The 24,835-nt window shown below is 44.5% G+C and overlaps 1 protein-coding gene across 1 annotated transcript; it reads left to right on the top strand.

The window, feature by feature from the left end:
- Nucleotides 1–464: 464 nt before the first annotated feature.
- PHLDA1 (pleckstrin homology like domain family A member 1) lies at nucleotides 465–2,577 on the top strand. The gene is made up of 2 exons (XM_060164896.1): nucleotides 465–1,630; nucleotides 2,066–2,577. Exon 1 carries the CDS (start codon nucleotides 465–467, stop codon nucleotides 1,602–1,604), a length of 1,140 nt encoding a protein of 379 aa, XP_060020879.1. The 3' UTR covers nucleotides 1,605–1,630; nucleotides 2,066–2,577.
- Nucleotides 2,578–24,835: the final 22,258 nt, after the last annotated feature.

The raw sequence follows: 24,835 nt of genomic DNA on the forward strand, positions 1-24,835 counted from the left end.
TGTGGACTAAGATGTTTACGTAGTGTCCGGGGGAGGCACGCTTCCACGGGACTCCGCGGCTCGCGAGCCTCACCCCCAGGCTCCTTGCTCGCCCAGGCAGCGCGAATCCCCAGGGCTGGGTTCCCGAGGGCAGAGGGTCAGCTTGGCGTACCAGGCACTGTCTGGTAGCTGTACCCGTCCTCGCAGCCCCATCCTCATTTTCTGAGGCTGTTAGCAGAAAGCCCCACCGGGAGGAGAGGCGGGACGGCTGGGGATGGCCTCTCAGCGCCCTCTGCGCCTCGGCATCCTTTGCTGGCCATCTCGGGCGCCCTCGGCTGTGGCCCCCGACGGAGGAGAGGAGTTTCCGGGGCTCGGGTCCCTGCAGCCGTCCCGGGGAAGGAGCACGGAAGCGAGTGGGCGGCGAGAGGCGGAGCAAGGGACGCGGGGGGCGTGGACGCGGCCGGCTTTGGAAAGGCCCCAAGTTAATGAGGCGTGCGCCGGCGGCGGAGTGCTTTTCGGAGCTGGGCTTTCCCCCGCGGCGCGGGCGCCAGGAGCCGCCTTTTCCGCTGGGTGTCACTCGGGGGTGGGGGGGATGGCCCATTCAAAAGCGCCGCGAGGGGGCCCGGCCAGAGCCCTTCAGTGAGCGCTCGCAAGAGGACGGCAGAGGCCCGGCGGCTCGCAGCTCCCGGACCTTGTGGCGCATCAGGACGCGGCTGCCCTGCTGCCCGGCCCCCGAGGAACCGCCGCAGCCTCCGCCGCCGCTCTGCTTCCTGCGCGTTAGCCTCTTCTGCGCGCTCCGGGCGGGCGGCCGCGGGAGCTGTTGGGGCGAGGACGGCGCGCGGCTGCTGCTGCCCCCCCGGGCCCGGGCGGCTGGAAGAGGAGAGGCCGAGCCGAGCGGCGGCCCCCCCTATGCCGGGAGGATGTTGGAGAGCAGCGGCTGCAAGGCGCTGAAGGAGGGTGTGTTGGAGAAGCGCAGCGACGGGTTGCTGCAGCTCTGGAAGAAAAAGTGCTGTATCCTCACTGAGGAGGGGCTGCTGCTCATCCCGCCCAAACAGCTGCAACACCAGCAGCAGCAGCCCGGGCAGGGGCCGGTCGAGCCATCCCAACCCGGAGGCCCCGCTGTGGGCAGCCTCGAGCCGCCCGTCAAGCTGAAGGAATTGCACTTTTCCAACATGAAGACCGTGGACTGCGTGGAGCGCAAAGGCAAGTATATGTACTTCACTGTGGTGATGGCCGAGGGCAAGGAAATCGACTTTCGGTGCCCGCAGGACCAGGGCTGGAACGCGGAGATCACGCTTCAGATGGTGCAGTACAAGAATCGTCAGGCTATCCTGGCGGTCAAGTCCACGCGGCAGAAGCAGCAGCACCTGGTCCAGCAGCAGCCGCCGCAGCCGCAGCTTCAGCCCCAGTCCCACCCCCAAGCCCCGCCGCAGCCGCAGCCCCAACCCAAGCCCCAGCCCCAGCCGCAGCCGCAGCCGCAACCCAAGCCCCAGCCGCAGCCGCAGCCGCTCCATCCGTATCCGCATCCGCACTTGCGTTCGCACCCACATCCGCACCCGCACCCACTACCGCTCTCGCAGCCGCACGGCCACCGGCTTCTCCGTAGCACCTCGAACTCTGCCTGAAGAGGGCAGCACCCGAGCCAGACGAGGTAACGTCCCGGCAGCTCGGCTCCCGAGGGAGGTTCCGAGGAGTGGGGCTGGGGGTGGTAGCAGTAGGAAGCATTTTCCCTGGTTCGTATCTTGGGTGGAAAAATGAGAAATTAATGCAGGTTTCTGGGAGGCGGAAAGAAGGGAACAAGCTGGAGCCAGGAGAGGCGGGGCAGAGAGGGGAGGGTGCGGGGTTCGGGCCGCGCAGGAAGTTCTGATCGCCCGCCCGCCCACGCTGACCCACGCGTGTTCACTGGTGCGCTCCCCAGCGACGCCGCAGCTTCTCTCCTTGTCACCAGCGCCACTTGAGTGTGTCTGGGGACTCGAGGGAGCGACCCCGGTGTCCTTCTGAGCTCGCTTTGTCCACGGGACAGGCCCGAAGAGAACTGGATCTTGTAGGAGTCCGAGCCACTTCAATCCTTGTCATTTCTTTCCAGGTTGTGAGGACTTGAGGAAGTGGGACAAGCACTTTTCTATTGTCTTCACTTGGATCGAAAACAAAACAGTCACCCCGCCCGCACCAGACCAAGTAGTTTGGACAGAATACGACCGATAACTTGGCGATTCCTCTTAGTTTTTCTGCATACTCTTCATCACAATGCAGGAAATGATTTCGAGTCCAGAAGGCTTTATTTATGAACCTTTGAGAGGATCTTCCAGTATGGTGGACCTTTTAGGAGCGATGATGTACTGTAATGTTATTTTAATGTATTTTGATTTATGATTATTTATTAGTTTTTTTAAAATGCTTGTTCTGAGACATTTCTGAATGTAGGCCATTTTCCAAAAAAGAAACTTTATTTTCAAAAACCTATTCCCTAGTAAGTTCTAATCTTGGGAAAGAAGAAAGTAAAAGGGCGGTGAAGGGGAACACATCAAGAATTCATTTTCAGAAGGTCTGATACTTAAATGTTATACCAGGTGGTTGAAATTAAACTCTGTGATACTACGTGGAGTTTTCTTTCTTTTTTTTTTTCTTTTGAGTTTTTTTTTCCTTCGACATATATTTTGTGTAAAATGGAAGTTTAAAGAAGCTAAACGTTCAGAATTGTGTAATTATAAAAATCGAATTGCTTTTTCTAAAAGGAAATCAGTAGTAATGATAGCTGATTCAGAGTATTTCAAACATAACCCAACTGATGGCAAGATGATCATATCCTGAATATACAAAGGAGGGCTGGGTCTGCTGTAGGAAAAGGCTTTCTTAGATTATCTATGTGTGAAAGGTTTAATAAGGAGTTTTCTATGATTTCTGAGTATGAATGCATTAGGTGTTTCATTTCAAAAAACATAGTGGGGGAAAAGAATTATTCCACTTGTTTGAGAGAACATTTGTGCTCTTAGCCACAATAGAGATTACCCTTCTCCAAGAGCTTTGCACACTTGATGTGAACCACATTTTCTGGCCCTTTTACTTTGTTCTAGAATCATATTCTATCTAGAATCTCATAGTTTAAATAAAATACAGTTTGTAAATATTTCAAAGGACTAGGAGTCATAGTTTTTTGTTTTCATTCTGAGAATAATGTTGATCAGAGACACCAGCTGTTTTGCTTTTTATTGCTCTGTGAGAAATCCAAGGGTTATATGTTTTGTTGTTAGGTTAGCTAAACTCAGAAATTGAAAAAGGAAGGACTGGATAAACACTGGATTTGCAGTAAGAAAACAACCCCAGTCTTGTTTTAGCAGCGACTTGTTCAGGAGTCTGGGGGGTTGTTGGTGGGGCGGGGGGAGGTGGGGGAAGAGCATGTGCTTTTAAAGGTAGAACAAACCCTCTTCTGTGTTAAATGAAAAGGATGGTCAAAGTCCACAAGGGCAGATGCTACTTAAGTTTAAAAAGAGCCCATAGATGCTACCAAATCCTCTTACGGCTGAAAATCACTTCCTATCTGCCTAGCTTTACTAACGGGTCTCTGTTTTCCATCATCTTTTCTGCAAAGTCTTGATCAGTATTTTTCCAGCTTCCAAATTGGAATGGTCAGTATTGGGCCACTGCTAAGTTCTGTAGTCAAGAAATGAAAATAGAATTTCATGCTAGAGATATCTTTATTCTCCCTCCATCTGAAAAGGAGTTTCAAGGTCAAATTACTTCTCAGTGCAATATTTAAATGATGAAAATTTGAGATCATAACTCAAATCCAAAAAGTGGTGGGGGAAATAAAAGTCAACCAAATGGCAAGCAGAATTTAAGTGGACTCCCACTTGCAGAGGCTAAGTTGCAGTTGTGAAAAAATGTATATATGATGGGCATCTCAGAGAGCAGATCTCAAGAGTTCTTAAGTCAAGTTCGGTTTGATTTCTTTGGAACCACTGCTGTGCTTTTTAATAATGCCTCATTGTACTGTCATTTTAATACATGCAGATCATGTAACCCCAATTAACCCACAGCTTTTTTTTTCCAGATGGTAGGATTTTTCTTTCAAATTCTCATGCTATAAAAAAATTAAAATCCATACCAAATACTTTTAAAATTAAGATTCTTGTAGGCTTTTAAAGGCACTTGTATGTTGTTAGCTTACATACCGGCTAGGTAGTGTTGTCAAAAAAAAGTATGCCCAGGCTCCCTCGTGGCTGCTAGAATTTTTTTCTTTCTCACAATGGCTCTGGTTTGTAATGTGGCCACCGGAATCATGGTTCCTTGTATTATCTTTCCACAGCCCTTAGTCCTTGCTCTGCTGTGATATTTATACTGAGTTGACTCTCTTAGTGACTCTCTAGTCTGAACCCCTCTTAGCATTTAACTGTGAAACCTCAGAAATCAGAAAGGAGAGGAGTAGGATGGGATTTTGTTTTTATTTAACACTTATTATGGCTTAATAATTTTTCCAGCACAACAACAACAAAAAACGAGCGTACTTAACAATACTCAGCAAAACAAAATAATGCAAATCATTTAATGTGTTGGTGGCTCTATTTTACCTGTAAGAAAATGATACAAACCACCTAGGGTATTCTGAGGCCTGACAAATCACCTTCATGGAGAAAGGTGATTCTTCTTTCAACCCAAGAAAGGGAAGAAGGAGAGGAGAGGTCCAGTAGAAAACCCACCCCTTAAATAAACATAAAATGTAAAAAGTTGGACAATTAAAAGGAATGTCCCATCTGGAAACTGAACTTTTTGTCTTTGAACTTGTGTTGGCACCAAGCCTCTTACACAGTGAGTTCAATGACTATCTGTTGGGACAAATGAAAGAAGGAAAAAATGTCTAACTCCCCAGCACCCAGGAGGGTGATTTCTGTGGCCTCACACAGTGCTTCCTTCTTTACTTGCTCTCATGCCATTCCCTGAGGACAGCTACCACTGGGACCGGCTGTGCATCATGACGGAACTCCTTGGACATACTTTCTTAGCGGAGATCCACATGGATCTGCGTATGCCCTACGGGGAGTGCTGAGGTCAGAGAGCAAATAGCTATAAAGGGCCCTTTCAAAATGAACATCTCCCTCAGAGGAAGGGGGATTCTCTCATCATGTAGAAATCAAACCAACTTTATAACTTCATTTCACGTATTTTTTTCAATGGAGGTTAAAAAAAAAGAACGAAGCCCAGTTGTTGCTTAGAAGAGCTCCTTTTAACACATTAGCACCGTTAGGAAGTCTGGCTTAAGCTGAGAGGCCCGTTTTAATGCTGTATTGCTCTCATATTCTAAACACTATTTCTCTTAAAGACTCTTCATTCAAGTCTGACACTATATGAGTTGTTGCCAGTGTGTGGGTTCAAACACATCACTTGTTTTCTGTCCCCAGGGAGAGTGCTTTGGTTTTAGCTTGGCTCCAAGTGTTTACAGTGTCATGTTCAGTGGCAGGTTTACAAGAGGGATCTAAGACTTGAATGAAACTGGAGCAATCTCTAGAAAATAGAGCTTTGTAGGATGACGATGGGCCTGTGAACATTCGTTTTCCTCTTTTTTTTGTAAATGTCAAACGAATTCGTTTTTGCTTTACCAGTAAAATGCCCTCAGTAGAATAAAATTTAAATTTGGGAATTACAGAGCTCGATGAATCCATCAGTGATTCTTTCAAGAGAAATACACCTATTTACCTAAAACAACCTAAGATGTATTAATTGTGGAATTGGGTTGGATGGGTTTTTAAGAACTATTTTCTAAATTCTTGACACAGTTTAAAGGGTGATTTTTTTCCCCCTTTTTTTTGCGGTACGCGGGCCTCTCTGCCGCGGCCTCTCCCGTTGCTGAGCACAGGCTCCGGACGCGCAGGTTCAGCGGCCATGGCCCACGGGCCCAGCCGCTCCGCGGCATGTGGGATCTTCCCAGACCGGGGCACGAACCTGTGTCCCCTGCATTGGCAGGCAGACTCTCAACCACTGCGCCACCAGGGAAGCCCTAAAGGGTGAATTTTGATCTGCGGTGCCGAACAGCCAATCCAGATTTACATAAGATTGGATGACAAAGTGATCTGTGACTTTGTTGGCAGGACTCCATCTGTCAGATGGAGTAAAGGATCCAACAGGGTTTCCTAGAAAGGTCATTATTGTCCAATGAAGGAAGCAGAAGGGCCCTGGACCATTAGATGCAGCTGCATAAAAACTACCTGTTCTGAAGCTGGCCTGCTGGTGATCAGCTGGGTGGTGGGGAAGCAGATTTTAACAACAGGTGGTCCTTCCAGACCATTGTATTTATTTTGAGAAGAAGGATAAAACAATTGTCTGTTACATTCCCCTGTCAACCTTCTGCTTAAAATTTCAGAATATGCAAATACGAGCTTTGAAAAGCAAGCGTCACCATGTACCAAATGCTTTCAAACTATCACATTTGTGAACTTAAGTGGTCGTCATTTGTGTAAATATGTCCCTTAAATGATTTTGGAGAGATGTGATTTATTTTTCGTATTTTCAAAATGCATTCCATTTCAAATAAAGTATCTGTCAAGATGACTGACCTGTGGACCTTTTGAAGGCCTTGTTCACCAGTCACGTGCGCTGCGTGTACCTGTGGGAGCAATGTTCTAAAGGGCTTGGGCATTGTAAAGGCCGTGACCACTCTGGGAAGAAAAAGATGATCCTTTGAGGTTGGAAATTTATTTTAAAAATTACCTGGTTGGGCTTCCCTGGTGGCGCAGTGGTTGAGAGTCCGCCTGCCAATGCAGGGAACACGGGTTCGTGTCCCGGTCCGGGAAGATCCCACATGCCGCTGAGCGGCTGGGCCCGTGAGCCATGGCCGATGAGCCTGCGCGTCCGGAGCCTGTGCTCCACAAGAGGAGAGGCCACAACAGTGAGAGGCCCGCGTACTGAAAAAAAAAAAAAAAAAATTACCTGGTCATTTTGAATATAGGGCATAGAATTTCACTCAGGTTATTTGGTGAAATAATTATTGCTTTTTGAATGCTAATGAATTTGAGTTGAATTTTTCCATAGTGCCCAGAGGAAAAGAAATGGCCCCTAGTGAATTAGCTTGGAGGCAATTCCTTCTTGAGTTCCAGAGAGATTTGAGTCCTCCTAGGTCCATTGAGAGGGTGAGGTCTTGACTCTAGGAGAATCATCTTTCAAGCGGGTATCTATAAAGCTTCCTGTTTTGCGTTGAGAGCAGGAGACTCGATTCTTTTTTCTTTTTAAAAAATATTTATTTATTTAGGATGCGCCACGTCTTAGTTGCAGCACGCGGGACCTTTAGTTGTTGTGGCATGCAGACTCTTAGTTGCTGCATGCATGCGGGATCTAATTCCCCTGTCAGGGGAATGAACCCGGGCCCCCTGCATTGGGAGCGCGAACACAGAGTCTCACCCGCTGGACCACCGGGTAAGTCCCGAGACTCAATTCTTTAAAGGAATATGCCATATCTTTACTTACAATTTCCATTGACATCGAAAAGTGTTTAAATCTTCAAAGACTTTAAAATAGGAAATTTGAAGGCATTTTTTTATCTCTTAACATAGTCTTACATTGAGAGCTTTATTACTTTACTGTTTTTGTTTGGTTTTGTTTTCTTTTTTCATGTGTCCTCCTTGGTTATGTGGAGGTTTTCTTGCCCTTTCGGAAGTCTGAGGTCTGCCAGCGTTCAGCAGATGTTCTGTGCGGATCATTCCACTTGTAGATGTATTTTTTATGTATTTGTGGGAGGGGGTGAGCTTCATGTCCTACTCCTCCGCCATCTTGATTCCTCCCCTGTTTGGTTTTGTTTTTAAAGAAGAAATGAAATCTGAGAAGACAAATTACTGCCGTTGTGAGGGAATTTCAGGGGAACAATGTGAAATAAATGTGTGAAGCAGGCGGTAAAGCAGGGTTGGTAAGAGTCAGGATTTATGAGTACATGGGTTCAAGTCCCAGTTCCACCACTTACAGGCCATGTAGAGCCTGAGTTACTTAACTTCTTAGAAACTCAATTTCCTTCTCTGTAAAATGGAGTTAATAAAGGTTCCCACCTTCTGGTTATAGAGAAGATTTAATAAGTTAGTAAAAGTGCTTAGAACAGTGCCTGGTGTGGCTATGAAAGGAAGCTCCCAGTGTTTTAGGGCACATAAGCAGGTTTGGGGATCATTATAACCATGTGAATATATAATATATGGTGTTTTAAAGCTATGAATTGTATTTTCTGATACCTCAGCACTTCTTTTAAATTGTAAGAACAGTATGATGGCAACATTCTTGTTTTCAACTTTGAAAAAAGACAAAAAAGGCATTATTTATAGTACTACTATTTTCATTTGCTTATCACTTTCCAGTCTCCGTTCACATGCTTATGTATTTTAAGTGAGTTACAATGAAACAATCAGAATACTCATATATGCGTCTGGAGAGGATGCTGTGGGTGGTGTTCCACCCAGATTGCCACCTGAGGACAGAGAGGGTACTCAGTCCCCAGATATGAGACTGTTGATGGCTGTCATGATGTCAGTTAGCCCTTTCCCTAGAATTGTCCTCAGCCTTGTCTCAGGGAGAGCTACCTTGCCCTAGGACATACCCCCTCCTTGGGTGCGATTGGTCTATGGGGAGTGGCTAAAGACCAGGCCCTGTTGTCTCAAGTCCGACAACTGTAAAGGGCCGTCCCAGCTCCAGTGCTCCCTGGAGAAGTGGCTGAGGCCTGTCTCAACAAGGAGGTGGCCTTGTAGTTCAACTCTCCCTCTGCCCAATCCTCTTTCCCTTGCTCCTTCACAGGTGAGGCTCTCAGGAACACGCCCCAAAACCTCCTGCAGTCAAACATCAGAATGTCAAGAACCTGTTTCTCAGGGGATCTTGTCTATGACTCTGTGTGTGTGTGTGTGTGTGTGTGTGTGTGTGTGTGTGTGTGTGTGTGTGTGTGTGTGTGTGTATTTCCACCACCATGCTTCTGTAGGAAGGTTGGTGGTGTTGGAAGGGGGGTCTACGGCATAATGATTAACCTTATGCTGTAGAGTAGTTGCTCTCAACCTGGAGCGATTTTCTCCCCAGGAGACTTTGACAATGTTTGGAGACATTATTGATTTTCATAACTGGTGGTAGAGGCCAGGGATGCTGTTAAGTATCCAGCAATGCTCAGGACATTCTCCATAACAAAGAATTATGCAACCCCAAATGTTAGTAGTGCCAAGCTTGAGAAACCCTGCTTTAAAGTCAAAAAGTCTTGATTTTATTAGCTGAATTCCCTTGGGCGAGTGATGTAATTTAGCCTCAGTTTTCATGAGTAAAATGAAGACAGTGATTGTATTGTACCTGTCTCATGGAGTTGTGAATCCAAAATTAGGTAGTTAGCATAATGAGCTGTCACTGTTCCTGTCACAAAGTAAGCATTCAATACATGGTAGCTATCACCCTCATTATTATTTAAAGTGGTAATTTTAATGACAGCATAATATCCCATTGAGTCGACGTATTATTTCAGTCTTTTGCCTGTTGTCATCTAGTGAGTTTCTGTTTTCATGCTGTTTTCAACACTCCTGCAATAAATATCTTCATGCATTCATCATATTGAGAAGAACGTGGACTTGGATTCTAGTTCTGACTTTGTTTAGTCTTTTGACATTAATCTCTGAGCCTAGTCTATTCATTTGTAAGTGAGAATAACAGCCTTGCCCTTGGGGAGCTATTATGGACATACAGTGAAGTGGCAGTGAAATCTACATGAGTTCAAGTCCTAGAGCCACGATTTAACCACCTTACTCACAGTGAAGCATTATGTAAATGAAAATACTATTATCCGGATGCCGTTTTAAGAGGGGTTAGATACTATATCTATATATTTATTATACTTACATATCTAGATATAGATATTGTATGTGTGTATAAAACACATACGTGTGTTCCAATCCAAATAATTCGGATTTAAGAAATAGGATGTTATCACAACTAGAAAAATAGCATCCAGTAATCCCTAGTTTTTTGCAGAACTTGAGCCAAATTTATATTTGTATTTAAGTGGAAGGAATCATATGAATACAACGTTACAACTGTCTAGAATTATTGACACAGAAAACCCTGAGTAATGAACTTACTGGCCACATGAATCTATTTAGCAAGGTGTTCTTCCTTGCTTTGTTTCTTTCTCAAAGACCTTGTTGGAAACCTTCACCACATAGAAAGGCAATAAATGCCATGGCATGGGTGCTCTGACCCCTGGCCTTACCTGCCTACAAAGTGAGTCAGGTTATCAAAGATGGCACAGGTGGGACAAGAGGGCTTTGAAGATTTAGAGGCTCTAGGGTGGGCTATAGATGTAGGCAGGTCTCCTTGGTCTGAAAGTTGTTCTAAATCCGATTTTATTTTGAAGGGATTGTTAGGACCTGAGGACAGAAAGGACCGCTTTGTCACCCCTTGATGCAGTCACAACTGACTGCTCTGAGATAGGGTCCATGTGGGAGTCACTTGCTCCCTGCCCCGGGCATTCATCTGAAGTATTGGATGGTTAGTTAGATGCCAGAAATGAACACTTGAAAAAATAGTCGACGTGGTTATTTGCATGCTCTCAAACCCTGCCAAATTCATTTCTAACAGAGTGGGCCAACATACTCCATAGTCCTTTAAGACCTGACAACCTGTGCTTCTGAAGTAACTGATAAATGAGTATTCAACTACTGTACAGAAAGCAACAGGAAATGACTCTTGAGGAGTTTCAAAGTTTTAATTAAGTCACTGTCCTCCTTTGGCTTTCTCCTGAAGCTGAGAGTTCATCCAGTTCAGTTCCTATTGAAGCTGACAGTTCAGTTGTGTTGCAAGTATTTTGAACTTTGCTGTAACAGATTCTACCGAGTGGTGTGGCTTACTCTGTCAGGGCTGACTCATCACCTCAAAAGAGCAAACCGGCTTTGTGAGTCATCACAGTCAAAGAGGCCAAACTTGTAACAGTTTTAGGCATATTCTCTTTCTAGTTTTTAGCTGCTGGAGAGATGTTCATTTTTACAAAGCTTGGTTCCAGTTTTTAAACACATACCTGTCTTTAATGATCCTTCCAAGTAATTCCCAGTATCTATACATTTGTGGGTATGTACATCTATGTGTGTATATATGTGTGTGTGTGTGTGTGTGTGTATTTGTACATACATATACTTTTCTCGCTAGTAATGTTCATGGCCCGTGAAGGTGGGATGGTCAGTTTTTTTGTTGTGGAACTTGACATCTGAAGGATTTGAAACTACTGAGCAGAGCTGGCTTCCTCAGAGCTTGGAGCATCCTGCTCTGAGGGTTAGCCCCACCCTGCCTAAACCACTATTACAAAGCAGTGGTCTGTGGTGGTGCCAGATCCCCTTTGTAATTTCCTGTTGCCGTGTTTCGACACCACCACTGGAGGGAATGACGGGTCTCTGTGGGAGACGATTCGGTGACTTAGTTTCTTACAGCAAAGGAGATCCTTAAGGTAGACAACAGTGTGAGTTGTGTTTGCAGGCGTGAGAGTGAATCTTATCCTTGCCACAATGCACTGGCTCACTATAGAATAATTGTAATTATTGCCTAGGGTTCTAGTTAAAATCCCTGATGCCTGTAAAAAGTGCCGCATAGCTACCACAAGACCTGAGCTGCATGGCTGTCTTGACAGCTTGTGGACCCTGGTTTGTATTTGCTTTCTATACAGTGGTAAGCAGTAATACCTCTTCTCTACCTGTATAAATGGTAAGTTGAGATCAGAGCTGAAAACAGAATTTTAGGAGTTTTGATAAAGTCTCATTCATCTCTCCCCTTTCTGCAGAGGAAAAAAATGAAGCTAAGAGGGCCAGTGACCTGCCCCCGGTCACACAGCCAATTAAACTCAAAGACAGGATTAGAACCCAAATCCGGCTCCCTTGATCCTTAATTAACGCTCTTTCCACTGTGGCACTACTTTGTAAGGCTTGGAAGATAGTTTATGTAAATTCAAGATGTTATTCTTGCAAATAATCACTCGAAGTATTCAGACATCACATCTCTTCCCCCCAAAAATATAAATTTTTACTTAAATTATATAAACTGTCTTAAGGGGTTTATAGATATTGAAAATAAGCTGTTTAATTCTACTGTTATTTTTTAAATAAATTATTGTATTTATTTATTTTTGGCTGTGTTGGGTCTTCGTTGCTGCGTGCGGGCTTTCTCTAGTTGCGGTGAGCGGGGGGGCTGCTCTTCATTGTGGTGCGCGGACTTCTCATTGTAATGGCTTCTTGTTGCGGAGCATGGGCTCTAGGCACAGGGGCTTCAGTAGTTGTGGTGCGCAGGCTCAGTAGTTGTGGCATACGGGCTTAGTTGCTCTGCGGCATGTAGGGATCTTCCCGGACCGGGGCTTGAACCCGTGTCTCCTGCATTGGCAGACGGATTCTTAACCACTGCGCCACCAGGGAAGCCCAATTCTACTGTTTTAAAATGTGCTTTGTGACTTAGTCTTTCCAAATATAATCCATGTGGGTTAAAAGAAACCTTAAGCAGGAAGAAAATTCACAAAAGAAAGCAATATTTTGAAATGGGCATATTTTAAAATACAGTTGTTAGAATATATTCTTTTTCAAAAATTTTTTGAAAATCATTTATTTAGAACCTGGGCTAGAAAACTGCTTGCAGTTTATTTTATCACCTGGCTCCTAAAATATTCATGGAATGTTTCTGGTGTTACTAGTCACCTCCACATACCCCCCAGGCCTTGAAATTATCTCTGGAGCTGAGAAGTTGAAACGATTTGAATGTTTATACGGGTACTTGAGGAAATAGCTCACTGGCTTTTCTAGCTTCTCTGTGTAGGTGTCAGGAGAAATATTCCTTGAAAAATGTTTATGGAGGGTAATAGATCCATAGGTATCCATGAAATGCTAATAGGTCGGGTGGTAACACTTGTTGCTGCCCTTCCAGGGAATTAGGTGAATGTAATTCACATAGCCCAGAATTCAATCGTAAATAACAGTTTATGACCTACCTAGGACACGAAATACCCCAAACTAGACAACTTGGACAAGATTTCAGAATTTGTAACCTTTAATGAGATGACAGGGGAGAAAAAAAGGGGAGGGATCCCTAATAAGTGTATGTACTCCAGAATCCAGTAAACAGGTTTTTAATTCAAAATTATGTATGCACCCCGGGTGACGCCATTATTTCCTCTTACGTAAAATGACCTTTTACAGGACTTCATTCATAGCACTTGGCTCCGGAGTCACAGCATTTGTCACAAGGCAGCGGGTTGCCTGCTTGTTCTTATGCAAGTGATGACTGGGACGGCTTGATAGAGGGTGATGCTGACAGCCTCTCTCTGACGGCAGATTGTCAGCATTCCTGACCCGGGCACTCCAAGAGCCTGGGAAAACACGTTGATTTCAACGTGGCTTTAAAAAAACAATATCCAGTTGAACCAAATGACTGCATAAAATAGGTACACAGAGCAGATTTTTTTTTTTTTTTTTTTTTTTTTCCAGTACGCGGGCCTCCCAGTGTTGTGGCCTCTCCCGTTGCGGAGCACAGGCTCCGGACGCGCAGGCTCAGCGGCCATGGCTCACGGGCCCAGCCGCTCCGCAGCATGTGGGATCTTCCCGGACCGGGGCACGAACCCGTGTCCCCTGCATCGGCAGGCGGACCCTCAACCACTGTGACACCAGGGAAGCCCCCACAGAACAGCTTTTGTGGAATTAGCTGGTTCTTGGTGCCCCTAAACAAATTCATGATGATGTTGGTATCATAATCAGGGTACCCTCTTATTTATATGCATTTATTTAACTTGACATATAAAATCAAAACTCTTACTTCAAACTTACTGCACAGAAATTGATCAACAGAACAGGAATGAGAGACAAAGAGTGTTTGTGAATTCGAAATATGGAAAGAATCAGATCTGAAATGGGAGGGTGTGAGTTATAAAGGTTGGCAAGAGGATTCCACCCTCCTGATAAGCAAGGCAGGGGGACCCAGGCAGGCCTGGGAAGTGAAGAGATCTTGCAGGAAAATGGAGGGGAAAGGAAGACCTTTTTCTAAAAAACTTCTTCAATTCTTGCTTTCCCCAAGTAGCAATGAATGTTTCTGTTTTTCTCAGGATGTAAAGTTCCTATGGACCTTTGATTAAGAACACTACGTTTTAAAAAATGAAAATATTTTAGAGGAAAAGGGGAGTGAAGAGTTAAGCTTTCTTCTCGCTTTTGAAGACTTTGTTTCTTCTTCTGTAAGTGGGTCTCTGAAAAAGGAAATTAACACAGAATAAAGTGAAACTTCTGCGAGGTTTCTGTAGGCTCAAAGCTCTTAAGAAACATTTTCTGTAATTTGATTTGAGTTTGAAAATATAACAGTCATTAGACTATTTCCTTCTAGATCCTAACCTTACAATAAGGAGTGTAGTGTACGGCAGTAATCATACCTCTCCCACAGGATTGATACGAGCAATTAATTCAGGCAAGGTACCTAAGTGCTTTATCCTAGTGCCAAGTTCATAGCAAGTGCTCCATAGAGAATGGCTACAATAACAATGAGTGCGAGGTGTGTGATGGGGCGTGTAAGACAGTTTTTGGGGCCAGAGGCCAGACTTTCCATGTTTTTTTTGCACTTTTTTTTTTTGTAAAAAAAGATAATGTTTTATTAATAACACACTTTAACAAAACTGGTTGCTAATTCAGATATAAATAAAATATGTACTTTAAAATAAGAATTAGGAAATACAGACACCTATATAAAAATTGAAACTATTTCTTCAGGTTTTATCATATTAATAAGCCTGATTCTACTCAGCAGATTTAACTGAAAAATAAAATTACTTTTTCTGTAAGTAGAAGGTGCTTTAAAAAAAAATTATGTGCAGGGCACAGTGGCAGGCCTACAGGGATACAAATAAGAGTAAGTTGTAAGGTTTGCTCTCCAGGAACTTACATCTGAAGCAAAGGGAAGATGAGACATAATCCTATCAGTGGTGTAGTACTAATCATAGTACTTCATAGAGTATTAGTAATAGAAGTAGCAGCAACTAACATTAATTGGGTACTTACTAAATGCCAGGTCCTATACCACATGTTTCATATGGATTATTTTATTTATTTATTATAAAGATCAGAATTGGATTTGATTTGTATAACAGGAAGTGTATCAAGATAAAGATTTACTTCTCTTTTATCTGAAAGACGTCTGGAGGTGGGTTGTCCAGAACTGGTATGGTGACTTTTTGGACCCAGGCTCCTTTTATGTTTCTCGTCCACCATCCTTGGTGTACAGGGCTTGTATCCTCACAGTCCAAGATGGCTGCTGGAGTTCCAGACACTGTATCTGAGTGCTAGACAGGAAAAAAGAGGAACTGGGAGTAGAGCAGAAGGGAACACCTTGGAGATAAAGAATTCTTTTTAGAGAAATTTTGGAGCCCCCATACGATGACTTCCAATTACAGCTTATTTTCTGTCCAAAGTTGCAAGGAAGGCTGGAAATGTATTCCTTCAGCTGGGCACATTGCCATCCCAGACAAAATCAGGGTTCTGTGAGCAAAGAAGAAGAAGAGAATGGTTATTGGGAAGGAAACTAGCAGTCTCTGCCATAGTTCTTATCACCTTCCAGTTAGTAGATAAGAAATTGAGGATTGAGAGTTGGAGAAATTTACCAGCAAATGATGGGACCAGGATTGTCATCCAGGAGTCTAATTCCACTGCCTTTGTGTTTGACCCCGATGCAAACTGTGCCCATGTGCTGGCATGAAAATGCAAATAGACCTCTCACAGAGATGGGAAGATGCTTAGAAATATTAGCTTAAAGTCTTTTACATACTTTCACCATTCTTACTAAGGTCTTAACATTTTCCTTTCAAATATGGTACTGTTGTAATGATGTTCAATTGGTTCTTTCTTTTTTTTTTCACTTGGTTCTTTTTTACATTTGAACAATTTAAATAGAACACAACTGATTTTTTTTTTTTTTTTTTTTTTTTTTTTTTGCGGTACGCGGGCCTCTCACTGTTGTGGCCTCTCCCGTTGCGGAGCACAGGCTCCGGACGCGCAGGCTCAGCGGCCATGGCTCACGGTCCTAGCCGCTCCGCGGCACGTGGGATCTTCCCGGATTGGGGCACGAACCCATGTCCCCTGCATCGGCAGGCGGACTCTCAACCACTGCGCCGCCAGGGAAGCCCACAGCTGATTTTTAAAACAGAAATACGTAGTTGCTTTCTGTGTCTTCATGTTGGAGTCATATTGACATTGGAGAGAGAGAAGAAAGATCTAAGGTTCTCAGGAATCTGGAGCTCTAAAGCTAGTCTCCATCAGTGGTGCTTTTCCAGCAGCCAGCTCTATCTATCACCGTGCATAGATTCCATGACAAGATCCAAATCAGGGCAATAGAAGAAGAAATGCGTACTTTTTATTCATGCTAAATAGGAGGAGTACCTTAGTGTTTTCTACCCTGAGAGTTTCTTATTCTTTAGGGAGTTCCTTCAAGGGAAGGAAAGAGTAGTAGAAAGAATCCTGGATTCTAGGCCTGGCTTGGCTGCTAACAAGCTGTGAGAGCCTAATTACATGATTTTTGCCTCTCTGGATGTCAGTGTTTGGTTTTGTTTTGTTTTTTTAAATTGAAGTATCGTTGATTTACAATGTTGAAAGAATGTATATATTCTTTTTCATATTCTTTTCCATTATGGTTTATTACAGGATATTGAATATAATTCCCTGTGCTATATAGTAGGCCCTTGTTGTTTATTTTATATATAGTAACGACTTTAGTTTCCTCATCTTTCAAGTAAAGATGTCTCAATTGCTCCCTTTCAACTATAATATTTATAATCCTTAGATATTTTTAGCCTCAGTTGCCTTTGGAAAAGAGTACAGACTTTGCATTTGGAGGACATGAGTTTGACTCTTAGTTTAGCCCCTCATAAACTGTGTGACTTTGCGCAAGTCACCTAGCGTTTTTGAACTTCAGCTTCTTCACCTGTCATATGGGAATAATGAAACCTGTCCCACAGAGCTATTGTGAGGGTTGAAATAAATAATATACGTGAAAGCACTTTTCACAGTAGCAGATGATCACTAAATGTGCTCAATAAATATGTCATTAACACATACTAGCTCTTCCTTTTTAAGTGCTTAATGCTCAATATCTACTTTATACCAAAATAGAGAAGAGAGAGAGAGAGAGAGTTTTTATGTCCTCTCTGCATTGGGAGAGACAAAAAAGGAAGGGGTTTACAGTTTGTACCCATAGATCAAAAAATGTTTCTTTTCAGTTCATCTAGTGAGTTTAGATACAACACCAAAGACCTCTTTCCCCACTGGGAAGCCTGTGTCTATTCAGGCGAAACATCTAGGAAGAGTTTGTCTCCGGTGTCTGCTAAAGAGCATCCCTGTCTCATGACCTCTTCATTTCAGTCCCTGGAACCACAGACAGCAAAAATCTCTAACAACTTACAAAACCATCTGTCTTTATTCTGTGCTTTATCCCACTCCTTCCTTTGGGAAAAAGAGAACTACAACAAGGCATGCTATTCTGGGGGGTTTTGGTTTTGGTTTTGTTGTTTTGACAGCCCAATGTGCCTTCAACTCAACCTCTTCCGACTCCTATCCAATGAAAACCCAATGGTACAACGAGATCTACTGATCGGAGTGATGACAGATACTAAATGATCCAACCACCTGATTACACTCTAAGGTTGGAATGTATTCTCACATGATCTAGAATTATTTTCTTCTCCATGGCCTGAAATGAAAATGGGTGCTTCTGAATGACTTGATGTAGGCAGAAAATGTGTTTAAGCTGAATCTTCTATTACTTTGAACACACTAATGAGCTGCATTTTACTTCAGTAATGTAACCAGGAAGAATAACGATTGAGGGAGTAACACAAATTGAACAATAATAGTTGCTATTTTCCGAGCATTTACTTTATGACAGGTTCTTTATCATAACAGTGCTATGAGGTGTAGGTAATTATCTCCCTTTTACTGATAAGAAAACAGAAGCTGAGGGAAGTTAAGTAAATCCCCAAGATCAGAAGACAATGATACGGGACTACCCTGGTAGCGCAGTGGTTGGGAGTCCGCCTGCCAGTGCGGGGGATAAGGGTTCAAGTCCTGGTCCGGGAAGATCCCACATGCAGTGGGGCAGCTGGGCCCATGCGTCACAGCTACTGAGCCTGTGCTCTAGGGCCCGTGAGCCACAACTACTGAGTCCGTGTGCCACAACTGCTGAAGCCCGTGTGCCTAGAGCCTGTGCTCTGCAACAAGAGAAACCACCGCAATGAGAAGCCCGCGCACCGCAATGAAGAGTAGCCTCCGCTCGCTGCAACTAGAGAAAGCCCGCGCACAGCAACGAAGACCCAACGCAGCCAAAAATAATAAATAAATAAATAGAAACATTTAGAAAAAAATATATATTTTTGCAAAAGTAAATAAATAAATATAAAGAAGTCAATGTTGCAGATCTGGGAGACTCCAGAGGCCCTTAAGCCTTCCACAACTTCCAGCCCTTCAGAGTGAGAGCAATGGGGGAGTCCAAGCCCAGCAGGACTCACCTTCCTCAGGGAGAGTGGGGCCTGGCAGGCGGCAGCTTCATGGCCACTGTGACTTTCTGGAGGAGAGTGCCTTGTCATAGGCCATCCCACAGTTTGCAGATTCTCTCCCCAGACCACCCTGCCAAGCAGTCTGTGTTCTCTGAAGGCATCATTTTAGTTTTGGAATGACGAGGCTGTGGATCAATGGGAAAAGACATAAAGACTAGTTTCACTTAGCATTTATTCAAGAAAAACACATGCCTTTATAAGGAATGGAATGGATGACTTGTCTTCCAACTACAACGACAAGGATTACTTCCTTGTCATCCCGGAGACCCCCACCTTGCCAAGGCTCAACCTTGGGCCATAACCGAGGAAAACATGTGAATCACGGTGAACGGAAAGTCTGGTGGACAACTGTCCAGCCAATGGAGTGAGGACACCGGCATAGGATCCAAGCAGAAAGGAGCTCAAATCGAGGCAGGGGGATGGGGACTCAAGAGCTGGTCTACTCACCACTCAGCCTTCACCTGGTTCCCACCATCACTTGATTTCATCAGATTTTTTTGTAATTTATCAAAGTCTCCTCTGGCCATCTTGCTTCTCCCTTTCGAAGAAGATAAGCACTTTGAGGGTCTTTGTGGCATCGCAGATGTGATGCTGTCCTGTAGCCCCTCCTTCTCTGGCTCTCATCTGACTGCATCCTACCCACAGGCAGGTGCTCCGGCCACAGTGATGTCACTGGGAGACCCCTGAGGTCGGTTTCCACCAGCTCCTTCATGGTTCCTGGGCATTACTGGGTTCAGGCCTAACCCTCAGGGCCCAGGAGGTGAAGGCAGTGCTGCCACCCATACAGAAGACGTGCTGAGGCTCAGTGTGGGAGCACAGAGCCATCTCCTTCCAGCTTTGTGTCTTATTTGCCTTTAGAGACCGCGCGGAGCCTTGGATCCGAGCTGCCCCTCAGTCTGCAGGCTGAAGGCGTAGGCAAGGCTTTGGAATACATGTTGCTCCCCAGGTCTGAGAGCCACCTGCTTGCCCTAAAGGACACCTTCCGTCTCCCTTTGGGAGGAGGTGGGGGGGTGTGGAAGACGTTTTCCTAGGAGGATGAGTTTTCTAAGGAATGTAGAAGTTATAGAAAGGGCAGAGATGTGAAAAGCAGGACAGACTTTGCCGGGAGGCAGAAAGGGGAGAGATTTTGAATGGAGATGCAAACCCCAGCTCTCTCCAAGAGAAGATGAAGGGCGAAGAGCCCAGAAGCGTAATGAGGAAGCATTCACATTTTTACCTGGTTCTATCCATGCCTCCTAGAGCAGCTGATGGCATTGCCCAACAGAGAGCATCTTTCTAAGAGCTGTGTTTCTGTATTCCCCACTCCACCACACCTTGGTCTGCCTGCAGCCTCATCTCTCCAAGGCCCTCGCCCTTGATGTCTGAACAGTCCACCTACTGTGTGGACGGGGACCTCATCTCTGACTCCTGCCTACAGTCTGAGCCTCTCCCGGCCCACTCCACGCCATCAGCTCTGGCCCACGTCTGACCACTTACCACGAGGGTGCTCAGGGCAGTTCCCAGAAGGAGGCTTCTCTCGTGGAACGCCTGGGACTTGAGAGGGCCAGGATTCCAGGAACGGAGCAGCTCCGTTTTCCTCGGTAGCAAGCACGTACAGCTGGCGTGTGTGATAGCGCATCACCAGCAAAAAAAGAGGCTGGGGGTGGAGATGAGAGTCGCAGAGTCACAAATGGCTGAGAAAAGACTGAGGCCCAGTGGGGAACTGCAGGTGGGAGTCAGCACAGGTGGCAGGAAGGGGAGAGGAGCTGATCTTGTCCTCGTGTCGTGGTACTGTTGAGAAATCCGAATGTCCCCAGATCCCCCTGACGGCAGAGATAACTTCGGTTGGGCAACAGTGGTGTTTGGTTTGGCTTCCTACCCACTTACCTTTCCCTTCTCGCCTCCTTTCCTTTGAAGGTCTAGACAGCTTGTTGGATGCTTCGTGTTGACCCTTCAGTCAAAGCCATTATCAGCATGACTCTGTCATAGCTGTCTCAGTTTGTCCCTCCCGTGGCCACCAGGACCTTTTGAGATTCCTGGAGTTGAGTCATCCACTGAGGACCTTAGAAAGGCTTCCCTGTGCCGGGGCCAGATGTCATTTGACAGCAAACGTGATATTCAGGTGTCTCAACATAGGTCCTTATGCAGGACCTGCCCTGAGCTGCCTTCCCTCCGGGGTGATCCCTGATAATCAGTTCATCTCCTTTCTTACCTCCTCCTCTGCTCTTCCAGGATATCAGGAGAGCATCTCCTGACGCTCTTTGCTCAGGAGGGTTAGTCCCAGTCTCCTAGGTGTCTTACTGTCCAGACCAAAGTCCCTTTGCTGCTTCTCCTGGGAGGCTTAGGAGTTCTTCACACAGATAAAGGAATCCTGGTAGCCTGTCCCATTTTTCAGAGTTTCCAAAACAAGCACACAGATTAATACCCTATAGTGACGTGTAATTTAAAAAGTAAGTAGCGAAAGACTTCTTTATGTGTGACTTGTAGATACCAGGCCGGACTTGTTTCTAAGCAAAAATCCTTTGCGTGAGGTCTCCTTAGCCCTGAGCTATTTTTGAGGTTGAGTGCTGGGATCCTTTTGAGCAACACGAGGCAGAGTCCCTCTGGGCACCCTGGACCACCCCCAGAGTCACAGAGTGGATTGCAGAGGCATTCCAAAGAGAGGCTGGGAAAAACCTGACAGGAAGGATTCCCAGAACACTCTACTCCCAAAGTCCCTGTTGGCTAATGATTAGGGCATAACTGTAAACAAAGCAGAAGAGCTTCAAAGAGTAGCGTTGTATAGACAGCAAAGAGAAAAATGCCTTCCTGGCTTCCGTCAACTCAGCATCCCTTATGCCAGAGTATTCCAACTTGAACCAAGCCAATGCATGTGTTCTGTTGCCCAGGGCCATGTTTAAACCCCAACTGCAGCCTCCAGCACACCCTTCCCTAGCCTGTTCCATCTCTCTGCCAGATTTCCCTGAGGTTGGAAAGAAGAGAGACGGCAGGGACGTGAGAAAAGGGGATGGAAGCCAAGGTGGCTGGGTTCCTGGATCCCCTCTGATGTCCACCTAGGGCAGATTTCTGGTGGTCATAATCTAGTCTCACAGAGCAAGGCATGCGTGGGCTTTGGAATTAGACAATCCTAGAGTTGATATTCAGCTCTACCACTCAGTAGACTTGATACTTTATTGCAGTTGTTTTCTTATCTGTAAAATGGGAATGATAATTCCTGTTTCATGGGTAGGCCTTATTTTGAAATTATAAACGTACATCAACAAATATATTTTGGCACCTGACACATAGGAAATAGATACTACTATTATTATTACTACTTCTAGTACTTCTTGCAAGTATTGTAAAATAGCGACTGGTTAGTGAGTGCTTACCATATTCTGGGTATTGGGTTAATAAATACTGTGAATACATACATTTTGTGATCACCACTTCTATCATAAAACTTAAAAAACCCCTGATAGTTCTTAATACAGCGGAGTGCTGCTACATATCAATTTAGTTAAATAAGAATATTGCCAGGGAAGGGAGGTTTGAGTACATTGACATTTCTGTTTGCATTTGCTTACCTGAAATTAACTCATATTTCACAAGCTGTCTGTACTTGAGCCAAGAAACAATATGGTGTTTCGGCAGGTGTTAATCCTATTTCTAAACTTCTATATGGATATTAAGAATTGAGACAGTTGGCTCTTTGGACTAGGTTAAAAACCTAGGGGTTAAAAGATGCAAAACAAAGCAGAACAGAACAAACCCTACTTTTACGTAAACCTCAAGTGACTGAAACCCAAGTATTTATTAGGTATCAGCTGTTTACAGTATTTTACCATCTGACGTAATCTTTCTTGACTGTTTCTGTGGCACCTTCCATTAACCAGAATTCCTGGGCTCTTTAATAAGCAGGAAGGAAGCAGTTCCTGTTCTAGACCATATTTGTAAGGAGGCTAAAAGCATTAGCTTTTGCTACATCGAGCACCAATGCATTTTGTTGGGGGAATCCGTAGCTTTGATGATTCTCACACAGAACGCCTCGGTCTAATTGCGAAGGGGGAGAGAGACCAGCTGAACAAGAATTTCTAAATGGGGTGTCTCTAGCCAGCCGGGAGGGGGACGTCTGTGCTCTCTGCCTGCTTTCCTTCAGGGTGTCTGGTAAAGACTACCTGCTCTGTGCTTCCCCTGCGATATAAAAATTTGTTTTTCTATCTGGCTAGCAGGTTGAGGTGATCTGCTTTTCTTGGGATACAGACAGAGGATTTAACATGTTTTAGTTTGACATCTAGTCATTGGATGAGGGCTACAAACTGGGGAGGAAAACATGGAGATATTTATTGATCCATTCCTGGGCCAGACACTATGGTAAGAGGCTTCATGTGTTTTCCCTCTTTTTTAATTCCCACAATCAATCTGTAAATTGTAAAGTTCTTTTTTTTTAGTTGAATTTTATTTTATTTTTAAATTTTTGGCTGCGTTGGGTCTTCGTTGGTGGTGCGCGGGCTTTTCACTGAGGCGGCTTCCTTTGTTGCGGAGCCCGGGTACTAGAGCCCGCGGGCTTCGGTAGTTGCAGCACATGGGCTCAGTAGTTGTGGGGCGCAGGCTTAGTTGCTCCGCGACATGTGGGATCTTCCCAGACCAGGGATCGACCCTGCATTCACAGGTGGATTCTTTAACCACTGTGCCAACAGGGAAGCCCCTATAAATTAGTTCTTATCTGAACTTTACAGATAAAGAAACAGAGAAGTCAAGGAACTTGCCCAAAGTACGCATTGGCAGAATCAGGATTCAAACCAGGGTTTTTCTAATATTCACTCTGCTATCCCAGATGATTGACGTATTAAGAATAACTGGTATATTGGTAGTAAGAACATTTACTTTGTTGTCAGATTTCATGGATTTTAGTCCCAGCTTCCCTGTTGTGTGACTGTGGGCAATTCAGCGCCTCTAAGATTCAGTTTCCTCATCTATAAAAAGGGATAACAATAAATAAAAATAATATAATAATACCTCAAAGAGTTGTTGGGAGGATTAAACAAGGAGGTGCACATAAAACCTAGCATCTGGTAATGGCTTAATACACACTGCCTGTCGCTCTTGCTATTGTTATTTATGTAGGACATGGTTAGTTTGATTGTGAAGGCCACCACAATACCTCTGTTAATTACACAGTGGCTTTTCACAACCCCTTGTTAGAGACTCCATTACCAGAGGTGAGGATAAGAGACAAGGTAGCAGTATTTAATTTAGGATGACAGGAGTAAGGACCAGCAAGACTTTCAGTATTAACTGAAGGGGATTTAAGTGCAGTAAAATCATGAAATCTATGCCTGGATGTCTTGAGCGACAGGAGAATTGGAGATGACTTGAGGCTCAGGGAGACACAGGAAGAAGCCTTCCCCTGCCCTGGTCAGGGAGGGGAGAAGATGGGAGGATTCCTAATCTGTCTGCTACTGAAAGAATTTAGTGACAGGGACTAGTGGCTCTTGTCACCACTTACCCCAAGCAGTGCTCTCTTGTAGCTATTCCCGAGCCACGCCTTAGGAAACTGTTTGTGTGTGGTGGTGGTGGTGGGGTGTGTGTGTGTGTGTGTGTGTGTGTGTGTGTGTGTGTGTGTGTGTGTGTGTGTGTTTGAGAGCACTTGAGGGTCCGAAAACCACTGTTGTGTGGTTCTAGTGCATCACCTTGCTCCCCTTTCATTTATTCATTTTTCATATTCATTCAATACACATTGAATACATATTAATCAATATTTCATTGTTTTGTCTATTCAACAAACATTTATTGAATATTTCCTACTGGCCAGGAACTTTGATAAGGGCTGTGCTAAAAACTTGAGTGAATAAAAACTGAATGAACTCACTGACAAATAAATGAGCAAATAAGTGACATTCACTTGAAGGGTCTCATAGAGGCTTTTTAGATGGTTAGCTCTATACCTGTCAGAAGGCTATATGGAATTCAGTTTATAGCAAACCATCGATTTTGCCCTGAATTAGAAATAGATAAACATCTTATAAAATACAAATGTTGAAGTGATAGGTTGAAATGCATTCAGGTTACTATGTACTCAATCGGTGTGACTGAAATTGAAATATAGGATACAGGATGGGGCTATAGGTGGACAGTGATGACTGCAGGAGAGGAGGTGAAGGTATAGAAAAAGAGGCCGAGTAGAAGACAGACATCGCACTGGTGCCTTGTAGTGTCTCTGGCCACCTTCAGAAGGGCAGCTGTTGCGGGACATTTTTATCCTGCCTGGCTGCAATATCCTTTTGTGTTGCTGGCACTGATTTTTCTTTGAAAAAAAACAACGTGCAATTTATTATAAAGTAGCTTCTAAAGGAT

The sequence above is a fragment of the Lagenorhynchus albirostris genome, chromosome 11 (genome assembly GCF_949774975.1).
Source record: "Lagenorhynchus albirostris chromosome 11, mLagAlb1.1, whole genome shotgun sequence".
Taxonomy (NCBI): Eukaryota; Metazoa; Chordata; class Mammalia; order Artiodactyla; family Delphinidae; genus Lagenorhynchus; species Lagenorhynchus albirostris.